This window comes from Stenella coeruleoalba, assembly GCF_951394435.1.
Source record: "Stenella coeruleoalba genome assembly, chromosome: 15".
Classification (NCBI taxonomy): Eukaryota; Metazoa; Chordata; class Mammalia; order Artiodactyla; family Delphinidae; genus Stenella; species Stenella coeruleoalba.
In genome coordinates, this window is record NC_137161.1 from 10,101,153 (window position 1) to 10,127,992 (window position 26,840).

General features: G+C 46.6%; 1 protein-coding gene across 3 annotated transcripts in view; it reads left to right on the plus strand.

The window, feature by feature from the left end:
* ATP9A (ATPase phospholipid transporting 9A (putative)) overlaps window positions 1-26,840 on the plus strand; it is a 136,809-nt gene that overhangs the window by 41,558 nt on the left and 68,411 nt on the right. For all 3 annotated transcript variants that reach the window (XR_013831626.1, XM_079945246.1, XM_079945247.1), the window contains 7 exons: window positions 8,145-8,203; window positions 9,536-9,587; window positions 11,627-11,721; window positions 14,466-14,546; window positions 15,321-15,396; window positions 22,852-22,928; window positions 24,455-24,615. Coding sequence is in view for 2 of the 3 variants with exons in the window: in XM_079945246.1 (XP_079801372.1) it covers window positions 8,145-8,203; window positions 9,536-9,587; window positions 11,627-11,721; window positions 14,466-14,546; window positions 15,321-15,396; window positions 22,852-22,928; window positions 24,455-24,615 (601 nt within the window). In the remaining variant the exon portion in view is untranslated. The remainder of the gene's footprint in view (window positions 1-8,144; window positions 8,204-9,535; window positions 9,588-11,626; window positions 11,722-14,465; window positions 14,547-15,320; window positions 15,397-22,851; window positions 22,929-24,454; window positions 24,616-26,840) is intronic.

Below are 26,840 nucleotides of genomic sequence, written 5' to 3' on the forward strand. Positions count from 1 at the left end.
CATCAGAGAGGAGCTGATGATGTCTTCCTGGAAGAGGTGACCTGCATCCTGAGTCTTCGAGGTTGGAACAGCACTGGCGTTATGATTGGTGGTGCTGAATGCAAAATGAACACTTGGGGCCTCCATTCAAAAATTATTCAAGATGGCGGCAGCAGAGCGTGAAACCAAGTAATGGCCCCTTCTGAGTGCAGGGCCCTGTGCCTTTACGGGAATCACATGCCGATGAAGTGTTCCTGGTAAAGAGTTCTCCAAAGGTCACAGGCTGGGATGGCTAGAGGCGTGGGCTACAGAACCCCAGGTTCTGGCTCTGTCTTGTTCTTCCCAATTCCGCCTTGTTTCCAGAGCCTCTCCTTCCTGGGAAAATAGAAGGAAAAAACATATTGGCCCGTGAAGACCTGAGACTCTGGGAAAGTTTATTCTGTGATCCAGGAATCTGTAATCAAGGCATGCTACAGGGAGAAGGTGGCATTGGATCTGTTTGAAAAACGCTGTCCAGATTGGGAAGCAGGAGAGAAAAAAAGAAAGATTTACCTACTATAAGCCAGCCAGGTGCTGGACAAGGTCTGGTCTGTAATTATTTTAAACAGCCTTATGGAGGTAGCTTTTACTTATGGGGAACTGAGGCTCATAGAGGTTAAGTATTGTGTCTGAGATGATGTAGCTGGTTAAGGGGTAGAGCTTGCTGTGAACCCCGGCTTGTCCGAATGTAAAACCTTAGCCTATAAGTCTAGGCTCCACTCTGTGCCTGGAGCTGAGGCTCACACTCTCCCATAGAATATCTCAATGATTGCCATGGCGTTCAGCCTTAATACATATGCTACAGAAGGGCTTCTAGATTTAAGTCCATTTTAAAACACTTCTTTTTTAATTGAAGTGTAGTTGATTTACAATGTTGTGTTAGTTTCTGGTGCATAGCAAAATGATTCAGTTATACATATATATGCATTTTTTTCATATTCTTTTCCATTATGGTTTATTACAGGATATTGAATATAGTTCCTTTTGCTGTACAGTAGGACAAAACACATTGCTGAGTCCAAAGAAATCAATCCAGCCCCCTCATTCTGAGATGAACGAAGTGTTGAAAGCCAAGTAGGAATGATGCTTTTAGATAAATAAGCATCCCCTCTCCTCCTACTTGGAATCCACATTTAAAGCTGATCAGAGACTTGAGAGGGTCTTATTGGACTTTTATGCATTCTATGACTTTAATTGTGGAGCTGTCCTTCCAAATTAATAGCATTCAGTGGCACTGCAAACACCAAAGCCGAAGAAGAGAGGGTCTTGAAGTAGTAACAGACCCAGCAAAACTTTGTTTTGTTACTTGAAAGATTTGGGTTGGGTCAGGAAAGAGTAATTAGTCAAGGAATTATCTTTCTTTATCCTTGTCCTTACCAAACCAAAACTTTAATTCTGGAGGGGGAATCTGCCTTGCTTATCACAGGTAGTAAGGGCAGTTGGATTTGCATTTTTACCAGATGAATTCCAGGGGTCTTCATACCAGGAATGTTTTCTCAGACTAACTTGTGATCAAGGGCTAAATGAAGCAAGTGGATAATTAGCCTTGAAGGAAAGTGCAAACAGAAGCAAAATTAACACAATTGCTGATGCTTCTTTCCTGCTGGGGACATCTGGGCACATGGTGAACCGTAAGTCCTAAGCCAAAGGTCTGTGCAAAATGGAGAGACTCCCTCTTAGTTTCAGCTTTTTAGCACATATGTGGTGTAAAAAACGGAACGGATATCTTTCCTCTTCTCCAGTTCTTTTCAGGTTGTTCCTTCGTGCTGCTCTGTTCACCCTTTCCCAGTTACAGAATAACCTCAAGGATCTCACTTCCATTTGAGAGTGATGTCTTTTTTTCAATTTAGTCCAAAATCCACTTTGCACCATTATTTAGGATTGCAATTAATGTGACTAAAATTTGAGGTCTAAGGACACACATGTGTTTCTTTTAGGGCGTTGTATTCCATTGGAGTTCATCAGAAGGTAGGATAGGGCAGGGAACATGTGTTCATTAACGGGGAGTTGTTTAGCTAATAATTAGCTAAACGAAAGCGCTGTATTCTTAAACACAAGTACCGTTTGTTTTCATACTCTGTTCAGACTTAGGATAACACTAAAACTGCATTATGCTTTTTTAAAAGAAGAGGGTTACAGTGATGGTCTTTTAAAAAATTTTTATTTTATTGAAGTATAGTTGATTTACAATGTTGTGTTTGTTTCTGGTGTGCAGCAAAGTGATTCAGTTGCATGTATATATATATATACTCTTTTTCATGTTCTTTTCCACTATGGTTTATTATAGGGTATTGAATCTAGTTCCCTGTGCTATACAACAGGACCTTGTTGCCTATCCATTCTATGTATAATAGTTTGCATCTGCTCAATGATGGTCTTTTTGATATTACTGCCGCAGAAGTACTGCAAAGGTCTTTACTGAGGATCTCAAATGCAGCTCAGTAAGCAAAGCATTCCCCTTCCCAGGCTTTCCTCATTAAGATTCAGAGCATTAGCTTTTACAAGTCTTAAAATAGGTCTTGCCAAACACTTTCCCATAATTCTCTGACAGATGTGAAGTTTGTTATTTCAGACCCAGAAGGTTCCTTTTATTCTTTCAAACTACTCAATTTGACTTTATTACAAATCGCTGGTGAACTGATCTATTGTTTAATTAAAAAAATTTAAAAAACCCTGAAAAAAAAATCTCAAATGCAAATTGCACTGTTATCTTTCCCAAAAGGTATTTCCCCCCTGCCAGGGGTGTTGGCCTATTTCATCATTATTGGGCACCAGAAGCAGGGAAGGGCCATTTATGTATTTATTTTAAAAGCCTCTTTTGCGTATACACTTGTTAAATTTAAACTACAGCCTTTCTTTTAAAGTTCCCGCTAATTTAAACAAAAGCCCCAGGAAGTGTCCCGTGGAATTTATAATAATATTCTTCCACCCTTTGCCTGTTTTCAAATAACAGTCTTTTCTTAGGCTTTGGGGAATGCAGACAACCTGATCGGAATATGAAAATTTCCACTTTAAACCTATGAACTCTGCAGGGTCTGCAAAGGCGTTTTCGTGTCAAGCCCAGGAAACGTACACATGCTGTAGAATTTACAACTCATCACTGTCACAGTCAGATTAGAGTTCGAGTTAAAGAGTTATACATTAACCAGGGTTAGTGCACAGAGCTTGCTGCTGAAGACCTGCAAAGGCAATCAATGTCCTGCAGGCACAATGAAAAATAGAAGTATAGCTGGAGGTGTTCGGAGGTCAAAAAATTGGCCCACACGTACTAGCGCTCCGGAATTTACTTTTTTTTTTTGGGCTGTTCTGCAGTGTGACTGAATTGTCATTTGCTTGTTTCGACTCAAGGGAAACATCTGGTTTCTCTCTGCAGTATAGACAAACTGCCCTTATTCTGAAGCTCTCATCCATGAAAAGCACGGTTTGGGCTCAATGGGTTTGCTTATGAAAGGCTTGGGGGTCCATCTCTGCAGAAACAAACAGCTCTAGTAATTGGAAGTTTGTTCCCCGTTATAAACTCTAGCTCAGAGGTGACCTGGGTGAAGTGGCAGAAGCTGAACGGGATGCATTTCTTTTATAGAAGGCGTTTTATGATTTAGGATGTGTCCGGCAGAGAATCGGCCACTTAACCTTTGAAAAATCTCTTACCCGACTTCTGTAGAGTTTCTGCAAAGATAGGTAAGAATCCCAGAGCCTAGAGGTTGGAGACTGGGTGTGACAGGGTCCAAAAGAAAAAAGAGGTCTGGGGGGCAAAGTGAGGAGTTCTGTGGCTTCGGATCTCAGAACACGGCCGGATCTTCCTGTGCACTTTATAAAGGAAATGCGAATGGGTGTTATTACTCCCGTTCAGGACCCGCTATGTAATTTGTGGGACTCAGTGCAAAATGAAAATACGGGGTCACTTGTTTAAAAGTTATTAAGAATTTGAAGATGATAACGGTAGGTCATTCACCCAAGGGTGAGGGGATCTATGTGAATACACAGGTCACATGCCCATGGGTTGGACTCTGCTTCTAGAAGTTTTAGGAATCTCTAGGGTAGATCACACACACACACACACACACACACACACACACACACACACGCACACACACACACACACACACACACACACAAAGTAGGGGTGCTTGGGAAGTATGTCTGCTAACTTCTCAGTGGGGTGTTGCGAGAGAATTTTCTTCTAACCAGATAATGGACTGTAGGGAGAGCTCCTCTCGCTTGAGGTAGGTAATAATCACTTCAGTGTGTTATTTTTCATGTATCGTATTCTCTTGCTAGGAAGACGGGGGCTCTGCCATCGTGCGCATGTTTCTTGTTCTTTTTTTGCAAGAATATTGGTAGAAAACTCAGAACAGTGGTTCACGTGAGGTTCGACATTATGTGTTTTGGGCCCTTTCCACAATTTTCAGAGTCTTGTCGTTCTGGAAGTTAATCCCAGCCACTGCGCGCTCAGCTTTTCTGACTCTGGTCCTCTTTCTCTCCTGCCCCAGCGGTGCCTCCCCTACCTACTCGTGGGCTTCTTAGAGAGGGGCGTTTCACTTGGACCTCGGCAACCAAAACCCCAGTAAACGTTGGAATCGAAATACTGGTCTCCGCTTCCCCTTCTCTTTCTTTCCTGCCGCTTTCCCTCCTTTCATTCTTACGGTTTTAATTTGCCTTTTCTCGTTCAGAGCGCACAGGTACACAGACACGTGCTAAGTGTGTGTTCTGTGTGCAGGCCTGAGCTACACATGTTTGATCACCCAGAAACGGTAGTGCGGCCCGAAAAGTCCCAGTGTGTGGGCAGGACCGTGCGTTGGCTCGATAGAGCGAGTGAATCTGAGAGTCTCCCTGTGTGGAACCTGCAAAGCTGAGGCTCATCTCCGCCAAATCCTAAAATGCTAATGAGGGAGCTGGGGCTGAGAAACCCCAGTGACCTCAGGGTGGTGTGGCCCCCGCTGCCCTCCTCCTGAGATGGAGCCAGTTACAGTAGGAGGGTTTGTCCGAGGGATCGGCCTGCTGGGTTTAGTCAGAAACTGCTCTGCAAACACAGCGGATTAAAGGGTTTTTGTTGAGGCAGAGCAGATGGACAGAGAGGCAGAGTTCAAATTAACCGATCGTAAATCAGGACCCTGCCGTGGAAGGGAAAAATCTGGGCCTGGTCACTTAAAAGTTTGAGCTAATTTAATTTATTATATCTTTTTCTTATTGGAAGAGCACCTCATGTTTATTATAAGAAAATTGTCGTGAAGAATTTAGAAAGTATTTTTGCCAAAGAAAGGGGTAAATCTCCTCTGTCCCTAGAAGGAATCACCCTTAACCCTTTTAGTATAATCTTCCTGCTTTGTCCTTGGTCTCACTAACACACACATATATCCATATGCAGTTATTATTTGATAAGAGTTATAACAGTGCTCTTCTTAGGGTTAAATATTAAGAGCAAACTTGTGAGCAGGTCTTGAAGATCAGAACACAGGCTCAGGGATGGTTTGGGTCAGGCCACCAGCATAAATTTCAGTAATAAAACCAAAGACAATGTGTAAATTTATGTTCGGGAAAGTTGGGGCGAGCTCAGGCGAAGGAAAAGCTCACTGGCTCAGGGGGTGGGGGGCACGATGAATTTACGATCTTCCCTCGAGGAAGGCTTTGATAAGCTGTCCAGAGAGAGCAGCGTATCTGTATGCATTTTTCCTGTTGCCCCCTCATTGGACAAGAAGAATTGTTCAGGTCGGAAGAGAATTCTGCGCGTGGAGCCCGCTCTTCATTCTGCCGTTTCTAACGAGCTGACTCGTAGGGCTCGCCGCCGTTCTCTGTTCCCTCTGCCAATAGATCGACACAGCGAACGCTTGAGGCTAGTGGGTCCCGAGGATGCCCAGGCGCAGGCCATTGGGTTGAATTCGTGCTTTACGAAAGCAGGGCCCTATCAGATGCTCCCGTCCTAGGTGGAGAGAGTCTAGCCGTCCTCAGAGCCACCTGCCACGTGTTTTCTAGAAGTCGTTTGTGTTCAGGAGCTGCCCTGTTAGTGCCAGGTCTTCTCACTGTTACCATGACAAAATTTAATTAAGTACAGACATTAGTTAAAAATCAAACCCTGTGGAACCTCTTAGAAAGAGTTGTTTCAGTTGAAGTCATTGGAATGCTTTGAAACATCTCATTTAGTGGTGAATTACTGAAAAGACCCATGGCATTAAAGGATGTGAAAAGTGTACGATGAAATAACTGGCGTTGTGCACTAGCTCCTAGTGGGTGAGTGTTGGGTGTTTGTTGAAGGAGTGAGTCCACGGCGGGGCAGCAGGTTCAGAACTCCCAGGTCACTCCTGCTCCGGGGCATATACTTTATCGAGGAGGACTGGGAATCATCAGTATTTTCTTCTCTCTTAGCTGAACATTTGTAAGTTAAATGGGCTTTATTACGAGACGCCAAAAACATGAAGGTTTTTATGGTGTTACTCCCTTGTGTGGGAATTTGATCCGTCACCAGAATAAAGACCCATGTCCTCCACAGGCTTATTTATGGGGTGCTGGACCACCTGGCCCCCCAAGCCCTTCCTCTCTTTCTGTTCCGGGTGATGCTTTCTCCCTTGCTAAAGGAGTTCCAGCCTGTGGCCACGCAGATGCATGTGCTATGCACGTGCGTCACTGTCTCCCATCTCATGCCTTCCTTTTTCCTGATGCTGGTAACCAGTATCCTTCATCTGGTTAATTGGGACCTCAGCTCTCCTGTAAAGCATTTGTCGATACCTCCCCATACCCCAGCCCGTTCATTCATTATTTGTCTCTTGCCTCCTTCCTGCCACTGGAGTGCGAGTCCCATGCATCCCACCCTTAGAACACCTGGCCTCCAGCAGGCATTCAGTTAAGGGGGCTTGAATGTGGAGTGAACAGTCACGAGCCTTCTGGGTGCCCGGCACTGTTCTTGGTCCTCCTTCAGTGGGGGAGGTCTCCTTTTCTGCTCCCTTTGCACGCTGGACTTCCTCCCATCCTTTCACACACTATTTTGCACTAACAGCATTTGTCTTGCTGTCTTTCTCACCAGTTTATGGGTTTGCAGACTACAGCCAGTGGTCCAAATTCAGCCCACCATCTTCGCTCGGGAGCCAAGAACACTTTTTACATTTTAAAATATAAATGTACAAAGGCTGTTTGCCTTTGGGGAGAAGAGTTGTTGGGAGAGTTGAGATTGTCCATTGGCTGCAAAACCTAAACCGTCTACCCTCCTGCTCTTTATAGGACGCGTTTGTCGACACCTGCGTGAGACTATGAGCTTTTTTTTTAGGACAAGGGGACTGTCTTGGATCTTCGAATTCCTAGAACATGGCACTTGAGTAAATGTGTTTTGAGTTGAACCGAAGTCCCTCTTTTTTATTCCATCCTCTGGAGTCAGATGAGGGTTTGAATCTTGGTGCTGACCTGTGAGACTAGGGGAAGACGGGGCCTCTCTGAACCTATTTTCTGTGTCTGAAAACTGGAGATAATATATTTTTCTGGTGGCCTTTGAGAGGAGCAAGCGAAGCCATCAGGATGTCAATATCTATACAGCGCTTAGCACAGTGTTAGTGTTTAATGTTAGCGGTTATTGTTTATCCAGATAAACATCCAGCCACAGTTATGTGATCTGATCACAATCATATAAACTGCGCGATAGAGCAATCGCAGATTTCAAAAGAGTCAGTCATTTTGGGTTATCCTCTTTCTCTCTTTTTTTTTTTTTTTAATCCTCTTTCTCTTTGATGGTGTTGAGAACTAAGTGTTGACCTTCTGTCCACGGATCTGACTCTGAATTTTCTTCCCCATTTCTGTGTGTGTGTGTGTGTGTGTGTGTGTGTGTGTGTGTGTGTGTGTGTGTGTGTGTGTGTGTGTGTGTGTGTGTGGCTGAATCTTTTATGGTGCTGATTTAGAATAGCTTCTAAGGTGCTGTTAAGACAGAAGATCTTACTCGAGTGAGGCATTCCAGTGCTCCGCAAAACGGGGATTCATTTTTGGGGCGGCCTCTGTGGTAGGTGCACCTTTTCTCGGAGAGACAGGAGGTGCTGCTGCCGGGCTCAGGGGCACGTGCTTCTGGGTCCGCAGGCTAGCAGACACCCTGCCGAGGTACGCAGACTTGGAAGGAATTCAGATGTGATATATCTGGGCCTGTTTCTTTGCAGGGACAGTGAAGGTGAAGAGCTCCAGCATCCAAGTTGGAGATCTTATCATTGTGGAGAAGGTGAGTGGGGTCTCGCGGCTCCTGACAGGTGCCGCGTGGGCGCGTGGGAGAGGGGCGTCACTGGCCCCCACTTCACGAATCCTGATGTGACGTGTGATTCGTGTATCTGGTGGCCGAACTGGACGTTTGCTTTCTGGGATTCTACCCAGAAGCTTTGCCTGGGGAGAAACATCTCTTTCCCATGAGAGAGAGAGAGAGAGAGAGAGAGAGAGAGAGACACACACACACACACACACACACACACACACACACACACACACACAGAATATTTTTTCATGGTTTCTGTGTGCTTCCAAGGTTTGATTTCCTATTTGATGTGCTTGTTGTTTTGGAGTCTTCTTTTAAACTCATCATAATAAAGTTTTTCCTAGAAGTCTGGGGGCTGCACAAGCACATAAAAATATTTGTCATTTACCTCTTGAACAATTTTGTCTCACATTTTTTCACTTAAATAACATTGTGCTTTTCTGTCATTTCATGGGGAGTAGGGGTTAAGTGAAACATGAGAACAGTCAAAAGGCCCCAGGTGCATTTTTAAAGATAGCGCTGTCCATAATGTTTGTTACTCCAGCACTCATACCTTTTCTTACTCTGTATGTTTGGGAGGTGTTGGATTTTGGGGGTGGCCCTGGAGAGTCTTGGAATCATATTTGATTAGAAAAGGATTGCATCTTAACTTGTTTCTGTAGGAAGTGAACTATGCTCTTTTAAAAGGATTAAATCCAAGAACTCACAGTTGATTTGGGGTAAAGTGAAGCTCTCCTGGGTGGCAGCTCAGAAGACCCACACACACTTCTTTATGTTATGACATACTTGCCTGTTCACAATTACATGAGGCCTGCTGTTGGCTTCCCTCTTCTTTTGAGAACGGCTTTGGTTGCTTCTTGCTACTTGACTTCCTTATTAAAATCCCACTCGAAGCCAAACATCAAGCCGGAAAATTGGTAGAAGCAGAAAGCGTGAGCCGAGCGTATGTATGTAGTTTCAGCAGACAGCCTGGAAGGAAGCCAGCTCGGGGAGCAGGCTTTGGGCTCCCGGGTCCTCTGGCTGCAATTTCAGGAGGTAATGGTTGGATTCGCCAGAAAACTAGAAGCTCTCTTTCCGAGATAAGATTTCAATAGGAGATTAGTAACGTAAGGGCAGCGTGCAAGAGTTTTCAGATTCAAAACAAAATAAATCCCCAGATCTGTCTTTGACAAAGGCAGACACTTAAAAGAGGCTGTGGGTTTGGGTTGCCCCCCTCCTCCCCCCCCCACCGAGGGGGCGGGGGCTTGGGGATGGAAACCTCACACAGGGGCATTCACAGTAACAGTCTCTCTGTTCATAACGCAGAACCAGCGGGTCCCTGCTGACATGATCTTCCTGAGGACATCAGAAAAAAACGGTAAACATCTGGGATCAATTTTGAAAATAACCATTAACCTTTCAGTGGTAATTTGGCAAAATAATCATTTGAAAATGTAACAGAAGCAGATGACCATTGTGGAGCCATGGAGGCAAATCAAGAACGTTTCTTTTCATAGAGCAGTCTTTAAAAAAAAAAAAAGGTTTTAGGTGCGCGCAGGTCAACAGATTTTGATCATAGCAAAGATAGTCGGACCCGTGCTGAATCCCAGCTGGGAAGGTCACACACAGTGGCTGTGCTTTTCCCCGCTGGGCTGCATTAAGCTCGGCCGCAGGAGTTGGCAGGACTGGGAAGTGTGTCGAACAAACAGAGGCAAACAGAAACTCCTGAGAAAATACTGGGAGAGTGTCATGAGATGGGGCGGTAGGGAAGCTGGGGGGAGAGGTAGGGGTAGGTGGCCTCTCCCCACCTTGGCTCACGAGTGGTGGGGCCGTAGTCACCCCTGCCCATCGATTTATTTGTCGTTACAGCCTATTTGCCTGAGTGAACCTCTCAAGTCTCTTGCAAGACCCCACTTCTCGCGATTACAGTTGTCTCTTGGTGTCCGAGGGGGATTGGTTCCAGGACCCCCGTGGGTACCCAAATCCACAAATGCTCAAGTCCCTTATATAAAATGACGTAGGACACTCGGCCGTCTGCACCCGCAGGTCCTGCACCCGCAGGGCAGGCTCAGGGGGCCCGGCTGCGTTTCCCACTGTGGCCGCCCCCGCTGCCTCCTGCCCTCCCCGTCGGTTGACTCAAATCTCCTTTCTTTTTATTTGTTGTTATTTAAGCTGTTTTGAGGAAACAAGGCTGTTTTTCTCTTGCCCATCAGGCATAATCAGAGATCTTCAAACGTTGGAAAAATCCGTATTTGTATCCCTTTGAGGTTGCTGCAGCCTCTTTTATGATGAACTGGATAAAAGTGCAGATGACATGAAATACTGATAATATGTTAAATCATCCAGAGAGGGGGTGGAAGGCACGCCACTAAAACAGTCTTCTTTTATTTATTTATTTAATTTATTTATTTTTGGCTGTGCTGCGCGGCTTGTGGGATCTTAGTTCTCCAACCAGGGATTGAACCCGGGCCCTTGGCAGTGAGAGTCTTAACCACTGGACTGCCAGGGAAGGCCCTAAAACAGTGTTCTTCTAAACACTGTAGCTTTGTCCTCGAATTGGTTCTTGTGTCCTCGTCAGTGAAAATGGAGTGTTATGGATTGGGGGTGCCAGATGTGCTCTCCCTTTGTTCCCCCCCGCCAAAAAAAATTAGAAGGGATCTCCTGAAAGTCCTCAGAAGTCTTAAGTGTGGTGTCAGGGAGTTCAGTACATTCTCTGTCTGATGAAATACAAAGCTGACTGATTGCTCAGACTGGTATAGGTCCGATTGAAATGTGTATCCACCAGATTTGCAGGTCGATAGTCACGGCAGACAGCGTGGTCCTTGGGGTCCTTCCCCTGTTCTGAGCAGTTTGCATGGATCAGCTCTTGAGGCCTCGCAGCATGAGGTTGGCGCTGTAATATCCTCATTTGTGCACTGGAGGAAACTGAGGCTCAGAGGGGAGAAGTAACTCCCTCAGGGCACAGCTAGGGAGTCGTGGAGGCTGAACCTGAACCCAGGAGGTCTGGTTCCCGAGAAGGTGCTTGTAACCCCTGCCCCAAATGGACTCGAATGCTGGTTGCCCCGTGCCAGCCGCCGTGCTGGGGGTATGATCACCCCTCTGAGTCCTTTACAGCAGGCTTGTGAGATCTGTGTTTCTGCCCATTTTACAGACCGGACACGCCGAGGCTTAGCAAGGTCCAGAAACTAGCCCAGGCTCCCACTGTGAGTGGTGGAGCGAGGTATTTGAACCCAGATCTTTCTGACCCCAGAGCTTATGGAGGAGATGGGAAATCGGGTATTTATTTATTTTTCCCTCTTGGTCGTTGGCCATTGATTGGCTGTTCTTACAAGTACTAGAGCCGGAGCTGCTCGGAGCTGCCACGGGAAGGATTCTTGAATTGCAGGTGAACGGACGGTGCCTCACTTCCCTCCACAGGCTCTTGCTTCCTGCGGACGGACCAGCTGGACGGGGAGACGGACTGGAAACTTCGGCTTCCCGTGGCCTGCACTCAGAGGCTGCCCACCGCTGCTGTGAGTAACTGTCCCTGCAGAAGCCCCACTGGCGCCTGTGTCACCTCAGGGCTCTCAACCTCGGGCCCCTCAGGGGCCAGACACGGGCCGTCAGGTGTGAGGTGGGGCTCCTGGGGGGTGTGGGGTTCTCGAGAGCCCCGAGTGCTTGTTGGCTTCAGGCCGTGTGGCCTTGTGAACGCAGACCTGGCCTGTTGGGATGGTACTCTTTTGAGGGAGGCTCTAAGAAACCTTGACCAGATACCTGGCATAAAAGTAAAACCCAGCGCAGAGCATGTTATCCCTCTGCTCAGAATCTCCAAAGGCATCTCGGCTTCCTGAGACTCAATCCTGCGGTCCTCGTCTCTCTGCTAAGGGCCTCACCTCCGCTTCTGGCTCTCTCCCCTCTGCCCGCCAGCCCCAGCCATACAGGCCTCTCCATCAGGCGTGCTTCTGCCCCCCGACATTTGCCCTTGCAGCTTCTCCACCAGGAACAGTCAGACTCACTCTTGGTTTTTGTGTACAAGTCCCCTTATTGGAGAGGTGTTTCCTGACCACCCTCTCCTTGCATTCCCACTCCACTCACTTCAAGGCAGTCTTCGAGAGCAGGTTTCTGTCGGTGTGTTCACGGCTGTGCGCCCAGTGCATGGAACAGTGTGTCGAACGGTGCATGGAACAGCGTGCAGGCCCTGTCTGAGGGGGGCGGCCACAGTAGTTGGAACCAACAGGCCCTCCGAGCTCTCCGGGGCCTCACACTTCCCCACCAGCTCCCTGTCACTCATGCCTTAAACTGTAGAGTGAGGTAGGGAGGGAGTCAAAGAAGAAGTTTGAACGCAAGCCACCTGGGCTGGATGAGGCCTGGGGAGTAGGTTACAAAATCACAAAATGTAATTTAAATGCCCAGAGACTGACATGCCCTGTGGGTGGTCTGAAAGGATTAAGCAGAGCGCAGAAGCTTTTCCTGGGCTTGTGGCCACATTGATTAATGCCAGTCCTTACTGCGTCCTGTGAGGAAGGGAGAGGGCAGGAGACAGTTCTGTGTCTCAGTGGAGTGAACGTCACAGTAAACGTGCCCGTGGTACTGATGATTTTTCATGGCCAATAAGATGGGAAATAGCACCATCCTTATTATTATTTGTTTAGACCAGGAATTCTAGTGAGTTTTCAGCTGTGGCCAGGAGCCCTGGGGAATCCTTGAGATGGGGCTAACCAGCGAGGGTCACTGCCGTGATTTGAGGGAGTCTGTTCAGGAGACAGTCCAGAAGAGTCTAGAATCATGAAGGTGCCCGCCGGTTCCATGGCTCTGAGTTCCTTTCTCGATGTGCACTTTGGAAACTTCACCCAGTTTCATAAACATTCGTCTTCTCCAGGCCTGGGTTGGGGTCCAGAGAGAGATAAGGTACCACTGTCTGTACCTTCAGCCTTAGTGGGCTGAAGGGGCCTAGTTGGCTAACAGCGTTTTGACAAACTCACAGATGGAAAGATTTACCTGAGGAATACGCGAGTATATTCTATTTAAAAAGAAACTCGAATTGGAGGAACAAGTGAAAAGTGTTGCTCACAGCCTCCTCCCCAGATCTTCCCTCTCTCTCCCAGGGGCTCTTGCGAATTCAGTAGTGATTTTTCCAGGTCCTTTTTAGTGCAGTTTCTTACAAATATACAACTGCACACTTGCTGGTGGAGTGTGGTTTCTCATAAATGGGATTGTGCTGTAATTATGATCCTGAAACGTTTTTCCCTTCACTTTCTGTCTGTGGGCCTCTTTTAGTTATCAGCACATAGATGCCGCATTGCCCACACGTCTGCATACGGGCCTCCTGGATGGGTTGCAGGGAGCTCAGGCCCTGCTGAGGGCGTGGCCAGTAGCCTCTACTCCACTCCAGGCCCTTGTTGCTAAGGGGCATTGTGGCCTGAATTTGCCTGACCACTTGATTTGGTTCCCCCCGCCCCGTCTTTCTTATTGTGGCAGAATATACATAAAATCGACCATCTTAGCGTTTTTGAGCGGACACTTCAGTGGTGTTCAGGACATCCACACTGCTACGCAGCCATCCCCACCATCCATCTCCAGACTCCCATCATGGGAACCCGCAGCTCTGGACCCGCTAAATACTGCTTCCGGTTCCCCCTCTTCCCCCAGCCCCTGGCAACCACCCTTCCGCTTCTTTCTCTATGAGTATGACTACTGTAGGTGCCTCAGATAAGTGGAATCCTATGGTATTTCACTTAGCATGGTATGTCCACAATTCATCCATGCCAGAGCAAGTGTCAGAATTTCTTTCCTTTTATTTTTTTACTAAAAAAATTTTTTTAACATCTTTATGGGAGTATAATTGTTTCACAACAGTGTGTTAGTTTCTGCTGCATAACAAAGTGAATCAGCTATACCTACATCCCCATATCCCCTCCCTCTTGCGTCTCCCTCCTACCCTCCCTAGTGAGTGTTTTGATTGGTATGAACAACTCTTGTAAACCAGAGTGTCGCAGAGGGGGATCTGCACTGTCACTTAGTTTTGGGAATGCTGGGTAAACACAGAGAAACACAGAATCTTCCCTTTAGGGTCTCAGTGTGTCTTGGGATATTACAGGTAGTGACTCCTAAACTGACTTGCTGGAAGGTTTCCCTCTTTTTTTCCACCTGCCCTGTGGTTTTGAGAGCTGTTTGGAAAATACACCTGCTTTGGAAAAAGAGTGGATGCTTCCTGAAATCCCTTTATAATCATACAGTGACTTCGTTTTACCTCCAAAATGTCACCCCCGTTGAACAGGACCTTCTTCAGATTCGATCGTACGTGTATGCAGAGGAGCCAAACATCGACATTCACAACTTTGTGGGGACTTTCACTAGAGTAAGTAAGCCTCGTGTGACGCGGAATCCAGCCTGGCGGGGCGCACGTCTGGGGTGAGGACCTGCTGCGCAGTGCTGACAGGTGTTTGTCAGGGAGTTGCTTTGTGCCAGGTGGGGTGACGTTCCCTTCAGAAGGCCCCACCTTGAAAGCTGACATATTGCTTCTCAGTAAAAGCAACACCACTGGGATTTTCTTCCAGCCTCTGAACAGCTCGAGTCACCTGACTGCTTGGAGCCAGTGTTATTGTAATGAACGTTAACTCTGGTGTCTGAAAGCAGTTACTCTTTCTGTCTGTTTCATGGGAGCCCCTGTCCTCTTTAATTCCTGCAAGTCCTATCTGCCAGGGTTATAATTTTTAAGCCATGTCCCAGCCTTTCAGAATAGAAATTGAATTTGAATTATTTTAGACCTGTGGGGTAATAGGTTTATAGAACCCAAATTGAATTGTTCCTGCTCTTGTTCCGGAGGCCCGAAGACTGACCAGCAAAGGGCTGTTTCTGTTCAATTTGCCTCTACATTTTAGCTCTTACCTTGTAAAATGTTTCTTTTGTGCTAGAAGCCTGCATTTCTTAAATCATGAACCATTGTTTTTCACTGGGGTGGGAACGCCAAGGATAAGCGTTTATGAGTTTGGCCTGCCTCTCCCAGCTGGGCTGTCGGCTTCCAAACGGGGGTCATCCTCTCCTCTCTTCTTGTGAAGAGCAGGCTGGAGACAGCCAGCGGGTCCGGCCCAGACCTTGGTGGGTCAGCGTGTGTCCACTTGTTCTTTTGCAGGAGGACAGTGATGCCCCGATCAGCGAGAGCCTGAGCATAGAGAACGCGCTCTGGGCGGGCACAGTCACCGCATCAGGTACGGCGCTCTTGTGGAGGAATGTGTTAACAATTTGAAAAGGAAAGAAAATCCTTTTGTGTAATGAGAATAATCATCTGTCAGTTGGGAAAATGAGCTGTCGGTCAAATGGTGTTTTCCACTTGCTCCTGCACCGCCGGGGAATTAAACGGCCATCTAATTGCCCCTCCGACGTTCGGAGACGTCTGGAGGAGAAGCCGCCCTGGCCTGTGGACTCAGCCACAGTGTCCGCTCTGGGAATAGCCCTTAATTGCCTCTTGAGATTGACGTCCTAATCTGTACCAGAAATTGGGTCAGCCTGGGTGTTCGGGCTGGAAGCTGTGTCCGCGAGGGCTGCCCAGCCGGTCCTGCCCTGGTGTGCGCGCCAGGGCCACGGGCCTGATAGAGCCTCAGTGTTTAAAACTCCAAGATGACACAGAAATTCTCTGGACCTCTGGACTCCAAAACAGAGTTTGCAAGATGACCTGTTGAGGTGCAGGAGGAAAAGATTTGAACACTGGTATGAAGCTGAGCAGAAGGGGCTCCAGGGGCTGAGCACAGCCTGCAGCAGCTGGGGTGATAGCAGTGGGGCCGCCTGTCTGTCAGGCACTGGGCCGGGCCCTTCCCTGTGTGTTTACGTGGTTCACTTAATCCTCCCAACAGTACCATGCGGGCAGGTGCTAGTATTGTCCCCATTCTGCAGATGAGGAAACCGAGGCTCAGTGAGGTTAAGTAACTTGCCCAAGGTCACACAGCACATGAAAGGCAAAGTTGAGGCTTGAACCCAGGCACTTTGCCCCAGAAGCAGAACTCAGTGTGCAGCTGTTATTATCATATGATATATGTTATATAATAATATATTGCTATTAATAACGTAATTCCACTACTGGCAGCTTTCTGTCTTTACCATGGGATGAATCCATTTTTTTCCTCCTCTCTCTCCTACCAACCCATTTTCCTCTGCTTGATGCTGTTTTGTGTTTCTTTAGTACAACAGATGCTCAGTCAGGATGCTCTATGACAAGGAGGGGGAATGACCAGCACAGACTCCAAACAGGCTGCCATCCACAGACTCACTTAAAGCCAGTGGACAGAGATGAACTCTCCCTTTTCGTTTTTTGCCATATTGCTTTTCTACTTGCAGCCTGTATTTGGAGCACAATCTAGATTGTCTCTCAATTCCCCTGGTGACTAAAGATGTAAGAAATTGGTCCTTAATATTCTGCACTGCCTGCTGCCCGGCCACACCAAGACCATGGCCATGGCCAGCCAGGGCCGGCAGCAGCCCTTTCACCTCTGCCTCTTCCTGGCCACTTGTCCACCCAAGTCTCTCTGAACTTGTTACTCTTCCTCACCAGCTTTTTTCCACTTTGAAGTCATTTGCTAAGAAGTAATTAGTTATTCTTTTTAATCTTTAATAATTTGACTGAAAAAGAATTTGTTTCAATTTGCATTTCCTAGGTTATCGGGAAGGTTGGCCACCTTTGCATATATCTGTTTTGTTTCTTCCTTTGTCAGTTACTTGTGTGTCCTTCAGTCATTTTTTTGTTATGGTCCTTATCTTTTTCTTAATCATTTGTAAGAGTTTCTCATTTCTGATGCCTAAACCTCATATCCTTTTTCCCCCATCCAATTTATTATCTGTTTTTTTTTTCTTTTTCAAAATTTCTTCTTTTTTCAATTGAGGTAAGTTGATGTACAGTATTATATAAGTTTCAGGTGTACAATGTAGTGAGTCACAGTTTTTGAAGGTTATATTTCATTTACAGTAATTATAAAATATTGGCTATATTCCTTGTTGTACAATATATCCTTGTTGCTTATCTATTTTATACATGGTAGTTTGTACCTCTTAATCCTCTACCCCTGTCTTGCCCCTCCCCCTTCCCTCTCCCTTCCCCCCACTGGTAACCACTGGTTCTCTATACCTGTGAGTCTGTCTCTTTTTTGTTATATTCACCAGGTAGTTTTATTTTTTAGATTCCATAAATATGTCATGTGGCTTTTAAAAAATTTTGTGGTGTATTTACTATGCAGGAGTTAAAAGTTACTATTTTCATTTGTCTCTAGTCTGTTAGGTGATAAATGATATTTTGTTATTGTTTTAATTTTTATTTCTTTGTGGGTATGGTTGAACATCTTTTCGCATGTAAGACCTTTCTTAATATTTTGGTCTATCTACTTTCCTTCTAGGTTCTTTTTTTTATTGACTTATAAGAATGCTTCATAGAAGAAAGGGTATCGAATTGTCATCTCTCATCAGTCACAAACATTTTCTCACAGTTTATTGTTTGTCTTTTTTTGTGTGTGGTATGCTTTGTTTGGTTGGTTTTTCCAGATAGAATTTCTCAATGTTGACGTCATCACCATTTTCATGGAAGTGGGATTACTAAGTGAAAGGGTGTATACATTGTACATTTTGATTCTCGGGGCAAACTTCCCTCTTCTGATAATCTTATAAATGTACCTTAACGAGCACCGTGTTCCGTTTGACTTTAAAATTGTTGCCCACCTATAGACATTGAATAAATATCTAACATATTGATATCCCTTTTAGAAATAATTTGTAAAGTTTAACAACTTTCTTCACACTTAAGGTTTGTTTGCATTTCTCAAAATATATGTACGGACTGCCAGTTTATGCCCTGTGCCCATTTTTCTGTTGCCGGGTTCGTTTGAGAAAACGGTTCCTAAGAACTCTTTATAAGGACAATAAGGATATTGTCCTTCTGTTTGTTACCTTCATTGCAATGACTATTTCCCAGGTGATCTCATTTGCATTTTGGCACAAAAGTTTAAAATTTTTATATAGGCAGACCTATTGATGTTCTTTCCTTATGGTTTCTGGTGTTTGTGACATGCTGAGAAAAATCTTCCCTGCTCCACCATTTTAATAGTACACCAGTGTTTGCTTGGAGTGTTTATATGGTTTTATGTTAAAATGTTTGCTCCATCTGGGATTCATCTTGGTTTAAGGAGTAAAGTTAGGACAACTAGCTAGCGAAGGGATCTTACCTCAGCTCAAACCCCAGCTCCGGACACTTGTGCCAGGTTGTGTTTGTGGCCCTGTGTAAAAAGACAGTGTGACGGGAAACAGAGACGTCACATGATAAAGCATGCACGTTGGGAGGGGGACATCCTGTGTCAAACGCCCATCTCTTCAGGTGGAGCAGAGAGAGGTGTTAAGGGAAATCAGAACAGACTGGGTTTTTTTAAAAAATTAATTAATTAGTTAAGTTTTGGCTGCATTGGGTCTTCGTTGCTGCGCGCGGGCTTTCTCTATTTGTGGTGAGCGGGGGCTACTCTTGTTGCAGTGCGTGGGCTCATTGCAGTGGCTTCTCTTGTTGCGGAGCAAGGGCTCTAGGTGCGCGGGCTTCAATGGTTGTGGCACTCGGGCTCAGTAGTTGTGGCTCGCGGGCTCTAGAGCGCAGGCTCAGTAGTTGTGGTGCATGGGCTTAGTTGCTCTGTGGCATGTGGGATCTTCCCAGACCAGGGCTTGAACCCGTGTCCCCTGCATTGGCAGGTGGATTCTTAACCACTGCACCACCAGGGAAGCCCCAGAGAGGGTTTAAGCCCTGTGTCATGTTGCACGTGGCAGAGACAGGACTGAAATTCAAGGATGCCTGTGACATACCCGTCTCCTTCCCAGGCAGTAATGTGAACAGTGCACACTTCATTTCTTGCAGTCAGGGTAGTGGTTACTTCTGGGTGGGTGGGGTAGGGGTGACTGACGGTTTGTTTGGTTAGGCACTGGTTTTGATAATATTCGATAAGAAATACATGTTTACATGTCTGGTGTTCATTCTGGTAATTTTCTTCTTTCCTTCCTTCCTGCTTTCCTTCTTTCCATGCAGCAAACCTTTATTGAGCACTTATTTATAATAATGCCAAGCTCCATTGCTAGGTCCTAGTGCTGTGGTATACCAGAAGACCCTTGTTTCCACCTTCATGGATTTATAACTTACTCTAAACTTAATATAAATTGCAGAGGAGATGGGAGGAAGTGGGAGTGAGTTCTCTGGATTTCCTCTGAAACCAGTGAGAAGGAAAGTGATTTAGTGAAAACGTGGGGAGTTTGGAAGGTGGAGGGAATGAGTGAAGAGGCTTCTCAGCCTCAATTTCAGAGATTAACAGTAATAAGTCTTATTTATCAGACACTTTTTATTTTCCAAGTGTTTTGCTTCTGTTCTCTTGTTTTGGTCTCACAACATTAAATGAGGACAATTAATGGAATGAAGAATTGAGTCTCAGAGAGGTCAAGCGACTTGCCTAAGATCACACAGCCTTGGAGAGATCATCTCCTGGGAGGAGGGGAATGGAAGGCAAATTGGGATCTTGAAGATGGAAAAAAGATTTCAAACAGTTCATCAGAAATGTACTGTGAAGTTAAAATATGCATTTTTCCACTTGTCTGAATTCTTCTCTTTGTGTTTGGCGATGTGGGAAGGGAGAGAGAGTGGCGGTTCCTGATCCAGTGGCACTGCTTGCCATGCCCTTCAGTGAACGTGTGTTTTCGAGTGAGTCTGAGGAGCTGGGCCGTTACCATTTCCTTAGCTGGCCTCAGTTTCCCCTGCTTCTCACCAAGTAGATGTCTGACTGCGCTCTGCTTCTAATGTAACCTCGGCATTAAATGCAAGCCGTTTCCTCCTGGGGCTCAACTCCAGGAGCAGCCATCAGGAGTAATCTTAATTATATGAGATTTCGCTTCTCTGTTCCCTTTAGAATCTAACTCCTGTGTCTTGGTCACTCAGCTGTTATCAGTTGGAAATTTAAAGAATTAAAAAGCTTGCCAGGCAATGCTAAGGGTCCAGCTGCATTGGCTGGCATCAGTCTGTAGAGGATGCAGTTGCCGTGGTAACCCCACACTGTGCTGCTAAGCTGAGGAGTCACTGGGGCGAAGATAGGGAAGGGGGTGGGGGAGGCCAGGGAGGTGTTGGCAGAGAAGGAGCCTGGGTATTGTGGATCCCAGTTCTTCTCAGACTCTCTGTGGAGGGGGACCAGTTTCTTGTCCCCCCGGCCCCACCCGTAATCTGTAGCAGATGGATCTGTGACCCTGCTGTGTGTGACCAGCATGCAGGTCACGCCACGTGCGTCTGATAATGCCCAGCTGGTCTGTACCCTGTTCCTTGGGGCTTGTCCCGGGATTGCAGGCTCGAACGTCAGAACAGCGTGTAGTTGCTGTCAATGTGTCGAACACTCTTCCTCTGGGGTTCGTGGTTTATCTTGTTGTGGGTGGGGTCAGAGGAGTCACAGTGTAGGTCTGACCCCAGCACCACCCTCTTCTGGAGGGTTCCGAAGGACTTGGGGAGATACCTGACCACAGTAGCCTGGCCGGTGGGAGATCCCAGCCAGCAGGTGGAGAGGATTGCCATGGTGGGCAGGAGGCAGAGGGTGAGAGTGAGGATAAGAGTGGTGAGGGTGAGGGGGGACCGCCTAGAAAGAGGGGTCAGAGGTCTGGGGGGTGGAGGGGCATGGGTTGGGAGGTCTTCAGGGGCTACGTGGGGACCGTGATGAGCGGAGAGCAGGGGCCCGGCTAAAGGGAGCGGCCGGGCTCAACATCTGCTGGTGACACAGTGAGGACCGAGCAGTCAGTGGCACCAGGTCTTCTGATTTTCCAGAAGAAGCCGGAAATCCCTATGCTTTATATGAAAGTTTCTGCATTTAAAAGTTGACACCTAATTCAAAACCTTAAGAGCGCTGAGCAGACCAAAGCAGTGCAGCTCTGTGCTGCTGGTGTGCTCCCTCGTGGCGGCTGAGGCCAGGGTTCGCATCTCCTGGAGACAGTTTTGCTTTTGGGCACAGGGGGTGTTGCAGGGAAGGGCATTTCCAGTAGCCTTTGAAGGCGTGGAGATTGCCTGGTGCCAAGTGGGGGATGCTGCCCTTGGGGGCCCCTGATATTAGGACCCTCTCAAACCCTGGATGTTGGGAATTGAGACCGACCCACGTCTGCCCCGGGATGAGTGCCACGGCCATGCGGCTGTCCCTACTCGGCCCAAGCTCGGCTCCCACCGTCCGACCATCTGCTGGGGGGATGGGCCTGCGCTCGCGGGAGCTGCCAGCTGCCCAGGAGTGGGCAGGCGCCCTCCCCAGCCCGCCATCTGCTGAGTGCCTCTCTGGAAGGGAATTGCACTGTGCAGAACGCTGTGTGCATCAAGTCGTGGGGGACCTCAGTGTCTCCTGCCAGGAGACACAGCCCCAGCGCTTCGTCTGGGGTTGGGCTCTTTTACCAACTCTGTTTAAACCTCTTTGGTGTTCCAAAAGTGAGGGGCCAGCAGAGAGAAGGTTAGGGCTTTTCTTTATCCAGCAGAGAGACCAGATTTTTTGTATTCCTGGGGTCTTTCCTGAGAGCCTTGGCAGGGCTGCCCCTTCTCATGTTTCAAGTCTCAGCTCAGATGTCCTCAACTCAGAGACAGCGTCCCTGGCCGCCCAGCACATGCCGGCAGCCTCCCCGGTCCCCTCCTGTCTGTCCTCTGCTCGTTTCATCGTGGTACCCACCTCTCTCCGTGGTTACCGGTGTCCTGCTTTCCTTCTTGACTGTCCGTCTTCCCCTCTGTGTGGAGTGTTTTCCTGGCACACACTGGAAAGGGGAGACAGATATACGTTTTTGATAGATATTGCCAATTTTCCTTCCAAAATAGGCTATTCCAATTGACACCTCAGCCAACAGCGGACATGACAGAGTCCATCCCCCCACCTCTTGGCTAACACGGAATGTTCTCAATCTTTTGAATTTATATTAATAGGATGGGAGGAAAAATGATTTATTTGGCATTTCTTTGGTTTTTCACTAGATGAAGCATCTTTTCTAATGTTAATTGGTCATTTGTGTTTCTTCTATAAATTGTTTACAAGAATTGATATCTTTTATTTTTAATTGTGCTGGGGGGAATGGAAAAGAGCGGGTGGGGAAGTTCTCAGGAAAGAATTGTCATCTGGACAGACATCCCCCAAATGCTCTAGTTACACACCGAATCCGAAAGGAATCAGACTCCCTGGGAAGAACGTGCTCTAATAAGAGGGGTGTGTTCATAAGTTTCCATAATTGTTTATGAAGTTCTAGGCACCTCTGGAAGTCTCTACCACCGTTCCTGCTATCGGAGGCTGCCGGACCCCACAAGCCAGCGCTGACCAGTGGAACTTTTAGCAGTAGGGGGAATGTCCTGTATCTTCACTGCCCTGTATGGCCGCCACTGGCCTTATATGGCTGTTGAACCTGAAATGTGGCTAGTGAAAATGGGGGACTGTATTTTATTTCATTTTAATTGTATGTAAATGTGAATGGCCACATGTGGCTAGGGGCTTTCCTGCCCTCAGCGCGGACATAGGTCTCGGTTGGCCCCGATGTAAACTTTGCAGCATCTCACAGTGTGTGGATACTGGTTTGAGAAAACCTCCTCCTCAAGCGGGTAGGACTCTTCTGTCTGTAAGCCTGCCTGTCTGTACTCACATGTCTTTGGGTCGTTTTTCTCACCTTAGGTACTATTGTGGGTGTTGTTCTTTACACGGGCAGAGAACTCCGGAGTGTCATGAATACCTCAAATCCTCGAAGTAAGGTGCGTACAGAGTCACAGGATGTGTTTCCTTGCCAGAACTTTCTGACCTGATGTAGTTGGATGATTGGCGTTGGTGGGGTGAGAAGCTAGATTTAAAAACAGGAACCGCTGACAGTGTGACTTCATTTACACAGACTATCTTCTCACGTCCGTGTATGTGCAGAGGTGTGTGTGCATATATAGATACGTACGCACAGTACATGAACATGTGTTCGTATGTACAGGCAACCTTTGGGGAGGTGATGGTTCTATTCCAGACCGCCATGTAAAGTGCGTATCACAACAAAGCAAGTTAAATGAATTTTTCGGTTTCCCAGTACGTTTAAAAGTTATGTTTACACTATCCTGTAGTCTGTTAAGTGTGCAGTAAAAGCATTATGTCAAAGAACCCAATGTACAGACCTTATTGCTAAAAAATACTTTATTGCTAAAAAATACTAACTTATCCTCTGGCAACACAGGGTTGCCACACACCTTCAATTTGTAAAAAACCTCAGTATCTGCTAAGCTCACGGCAGTTAAACAAGGACTGCTTGTAAATGAATACATAACGTTTTAAAAGCTTTTAAAATGAACTGATGAGTCCTTACTGTTTGCCACGTCTTGTGCGGCATCCTTCACTGCACCTCATTTAATCCTTACGCCAGCCTGTGAGCACAGGTGCTCTGCAGCCTCATCTTATAGAGGAGAAATGGCCTGAGAAGGACCACGCTCTGGCCAAGCTGTGTAGACCTGGCTTCGCACCCACGCTGAGCTGCGGCGGCAGGGCAAGCGGAGTCAGCTCTGCAGCCTGCCTGATGGCCCTGTTACTGCTCCCTTCCCACCGGCACCCTCCCTCCCAGCTCCACCCCTCCCCCAGTTTCTTAGAGTCAGAATATTGCAGAGTGGTCTTCTTTGTCAATGCTGTGAACAGATGCCAGGCATTTCACCCTGCCATTACAACCCCCATGACGACCTTTGTTATTACAACTATAAATGTCACCTATTTGATGTTTTAGCTGTATCCGGGGCCATGTTTCTGCGAAGTGATGGGTTTCATGAGCTGGTTCCATTTTTAAAGAATATACATTAAAATAAGTATGTAGTCATTAAAATACTAACGTTCACGAATGCAGCACCTAAAAATCAGGGGCCACCAGTGGTGTGTGCCCTGAATTTCCAGGCCATAGGGAATTAGTGCGTGGTGCGCTGCGCAGAGTCGTAGGACTGAGTCATCTTACAGGTTGCCGTGTAGGATGGTAGAGGCCACGCAGTGCACAGCATCGCTGAAGGCAGCAGTAACCCACTTATGTGATTCCAAGGCTAAATCTAAATTCATTAAGAAAAAATCGAAATCGGATTCATTGAAGTCCCTTGGATGTCTGTCAGCCTGTGGAGCCCAGCGTTCTCACCCAAAGATGTGGGGATCCATGGAGCCCACGGTCTTGCCCGAGGTAGAGGTGTTCACGGGGGAAGGACCCGTTCTCCGGGCGGGCTGTGGGTTGCACCAGCGAATCACAAGCTTCGCCCTGTGCGCTGTCCCACAGATTGGCCTGTTTGACCTGGAAGTGAACTGTCTAACAAAGATCCTCTTCGGAGCTTTGGTGGTGGTGTCTCTGGTCATGGTCGCCCTCCAGCACTTCGCCGGACGTTGGTACCTACAGATCATCCGCTTCCTCCTTTTGTTTTCCAACATCATTCCCATCAGGTAAGCAGAGAACAAGCTTGTGTGTAAGTGCTGCGACCTTTGCTTCTCTCTCTTCATCCAAAGGTCATGGTTTTGCGGTTTTGAGAAGGAGCTGGGCCCTTTTGTAGAGTGATGACCAAGGACAGGCAGGGTCAGGAGTGTAGGCGGCGCTCTGGCCGGAGCACTGGATGGGCACATTCCTCCCTGAACCATCCTTTCTGGAATTACTCTCTGCTCAAAAGATTTGGCCTTGCCCAGTCTCAGTGTACACTGGACATGCCATTTAGGTTTCATCTTATTTACCAGCCCCAGGAGGTTGGTGGTGACTGGTGGGAGTGCTGTGTTGGGAAGGATTCTGAGCCTGAGACAGGACTCACGGGGCTTGATTAGCAGTGGAAGCTTGGTGGCACATGCCAGACAATTGTTTGCCTAGCTCATTTGAAGGCTGAATAAATGGTTAAAAAAAAAAAAAAAATATATATATATATATATATATATATATATATACACATATATATATAATAAAGTAATAGATGGTCATAGTAGAAAAAAAAATTCACAGTAGCCAAAGAATAAAATAAAAATCATCTCTAATCTCACAACTAAGTGAAAATTGCTATTAATGTTTTGGGATATATGTTTTCTAGACGGCTTTCTATTTTAGAAAAAGGAGAATTTGCTCTACATAAGAATCCACTCCCACCCACCCCTTTTTTCCCTAGCAAAAGTATGTGTTGCAGATAACTTTTCACATCAAATATACTTGCACACCGTCATTTATTAGAACTGCTGTAGTATGTATTCTATGCCTGATAATTTATTTAGACCCGTATTGTTGGATGCTTGTTTCTACTTTTTCCCCATAATAAATGATCAGTAAATAATTATAAAACAAGCCATATCTCTTTCCCTCAGACTTCTAGTGCTTATAATCCCTCTCTTACACTTGATCTATTGCCCTGTATTTTGTCCTGCCCTTTTGTGTATTTACATCATCCCAGCTAGACTTTGTCTTTTTCCGAAGGCAGAGATTGTGGTTTTGGTGCAACAACGTGACTAGAAGAAGGAGATTGAACCCCAGGCTAGTGTGCTCTGGATGATGGTTTCAAAGAATAAATAAGTCTAATTTACTGCTAACAAAAGAGTGTTTGTGCTGTAATGTTGTGTATAATTGTAGTCTTTAGAGTTCTGTCTACAACAACTGAAAATCGGTGCATTGAATCTGCATACGGGCCAGGGCTAGCCAGTGAAATAGTTAGCAATTTAATCAGTTTATAGGATTATGAATGAATTTGAAGATTTCTTTTTATTGTTTGCAATGAAATATTTAAAAATGAGTATAACGGGCTTCCCTGATGGCGCAGTGGCTGGGAGTCCGCCTGCCGATGCAGGGGACGCGGGTTCGTGCCCCGGTCTGGGAGGATCCCACATGCCGTGGAGCGGTTGGGCCCGTGAGCCGTGGCCGCTGGGCCTGCGCGTCTGGAGCCTATGCTCCGCAACGGGAGAGGCCACAGCAGTAAGAGGCCTGCGTACTGCAAAAAAAAACAAAAAAAAACCAAAACAAACAAAAAAAAAATGAGTATAACACAGGGACTTCCCTGGTGGCGCAGTGGTTAAGAATCCGCCTGCCAATGCAGGGGACACAGGTTCGAGCCCTAGTCCGGGAAGATTCCACATGCCATGGAGCAACTAAGCCTGTGCGCCATAACTACTGAGCCTGTGCTCTAGAGCCCGCGAGCCACAACTACCGAAGCCCACGTGCCTAGAGCCCGTGCTCTGCAACAAGAGAAGCCACCGCAATGAGAAGCGAGTGCGCCACAGCTAAGGATAGCCCCTGCTCACCACGACTACAGAAAGCCCGTGTGCAGCAACAAAGAACCAACACAGCCAAAAATAAATAAATTAATTAATTTAAAAAAATGAGTATAGGACATAAAAAGGAATATTATTCAGCCTTAAAAAGGAAGGAAAAAAAAGGGAAGGGAATTCTGACACATGCTGCAACATGGATGAACCCTGAAAACATTATGCTAAGTGAAATAAGCCAGACACAAAAGAACAGATCATGTGTGACTCCACAGTACGAGACCCCCAGAGCAGTCAAATTCGTAGAGACAGAGAGTAGAATGGTGCTTGCTGGGGGCTGGAGAAGGGGAAATGGGGAACTGCTGTTTAATGGGTATAAAATTTCAGTGTAGGAAGATGAAAAGGTCCTGGAGATGGATGGTGATTATGGTCCCATAACG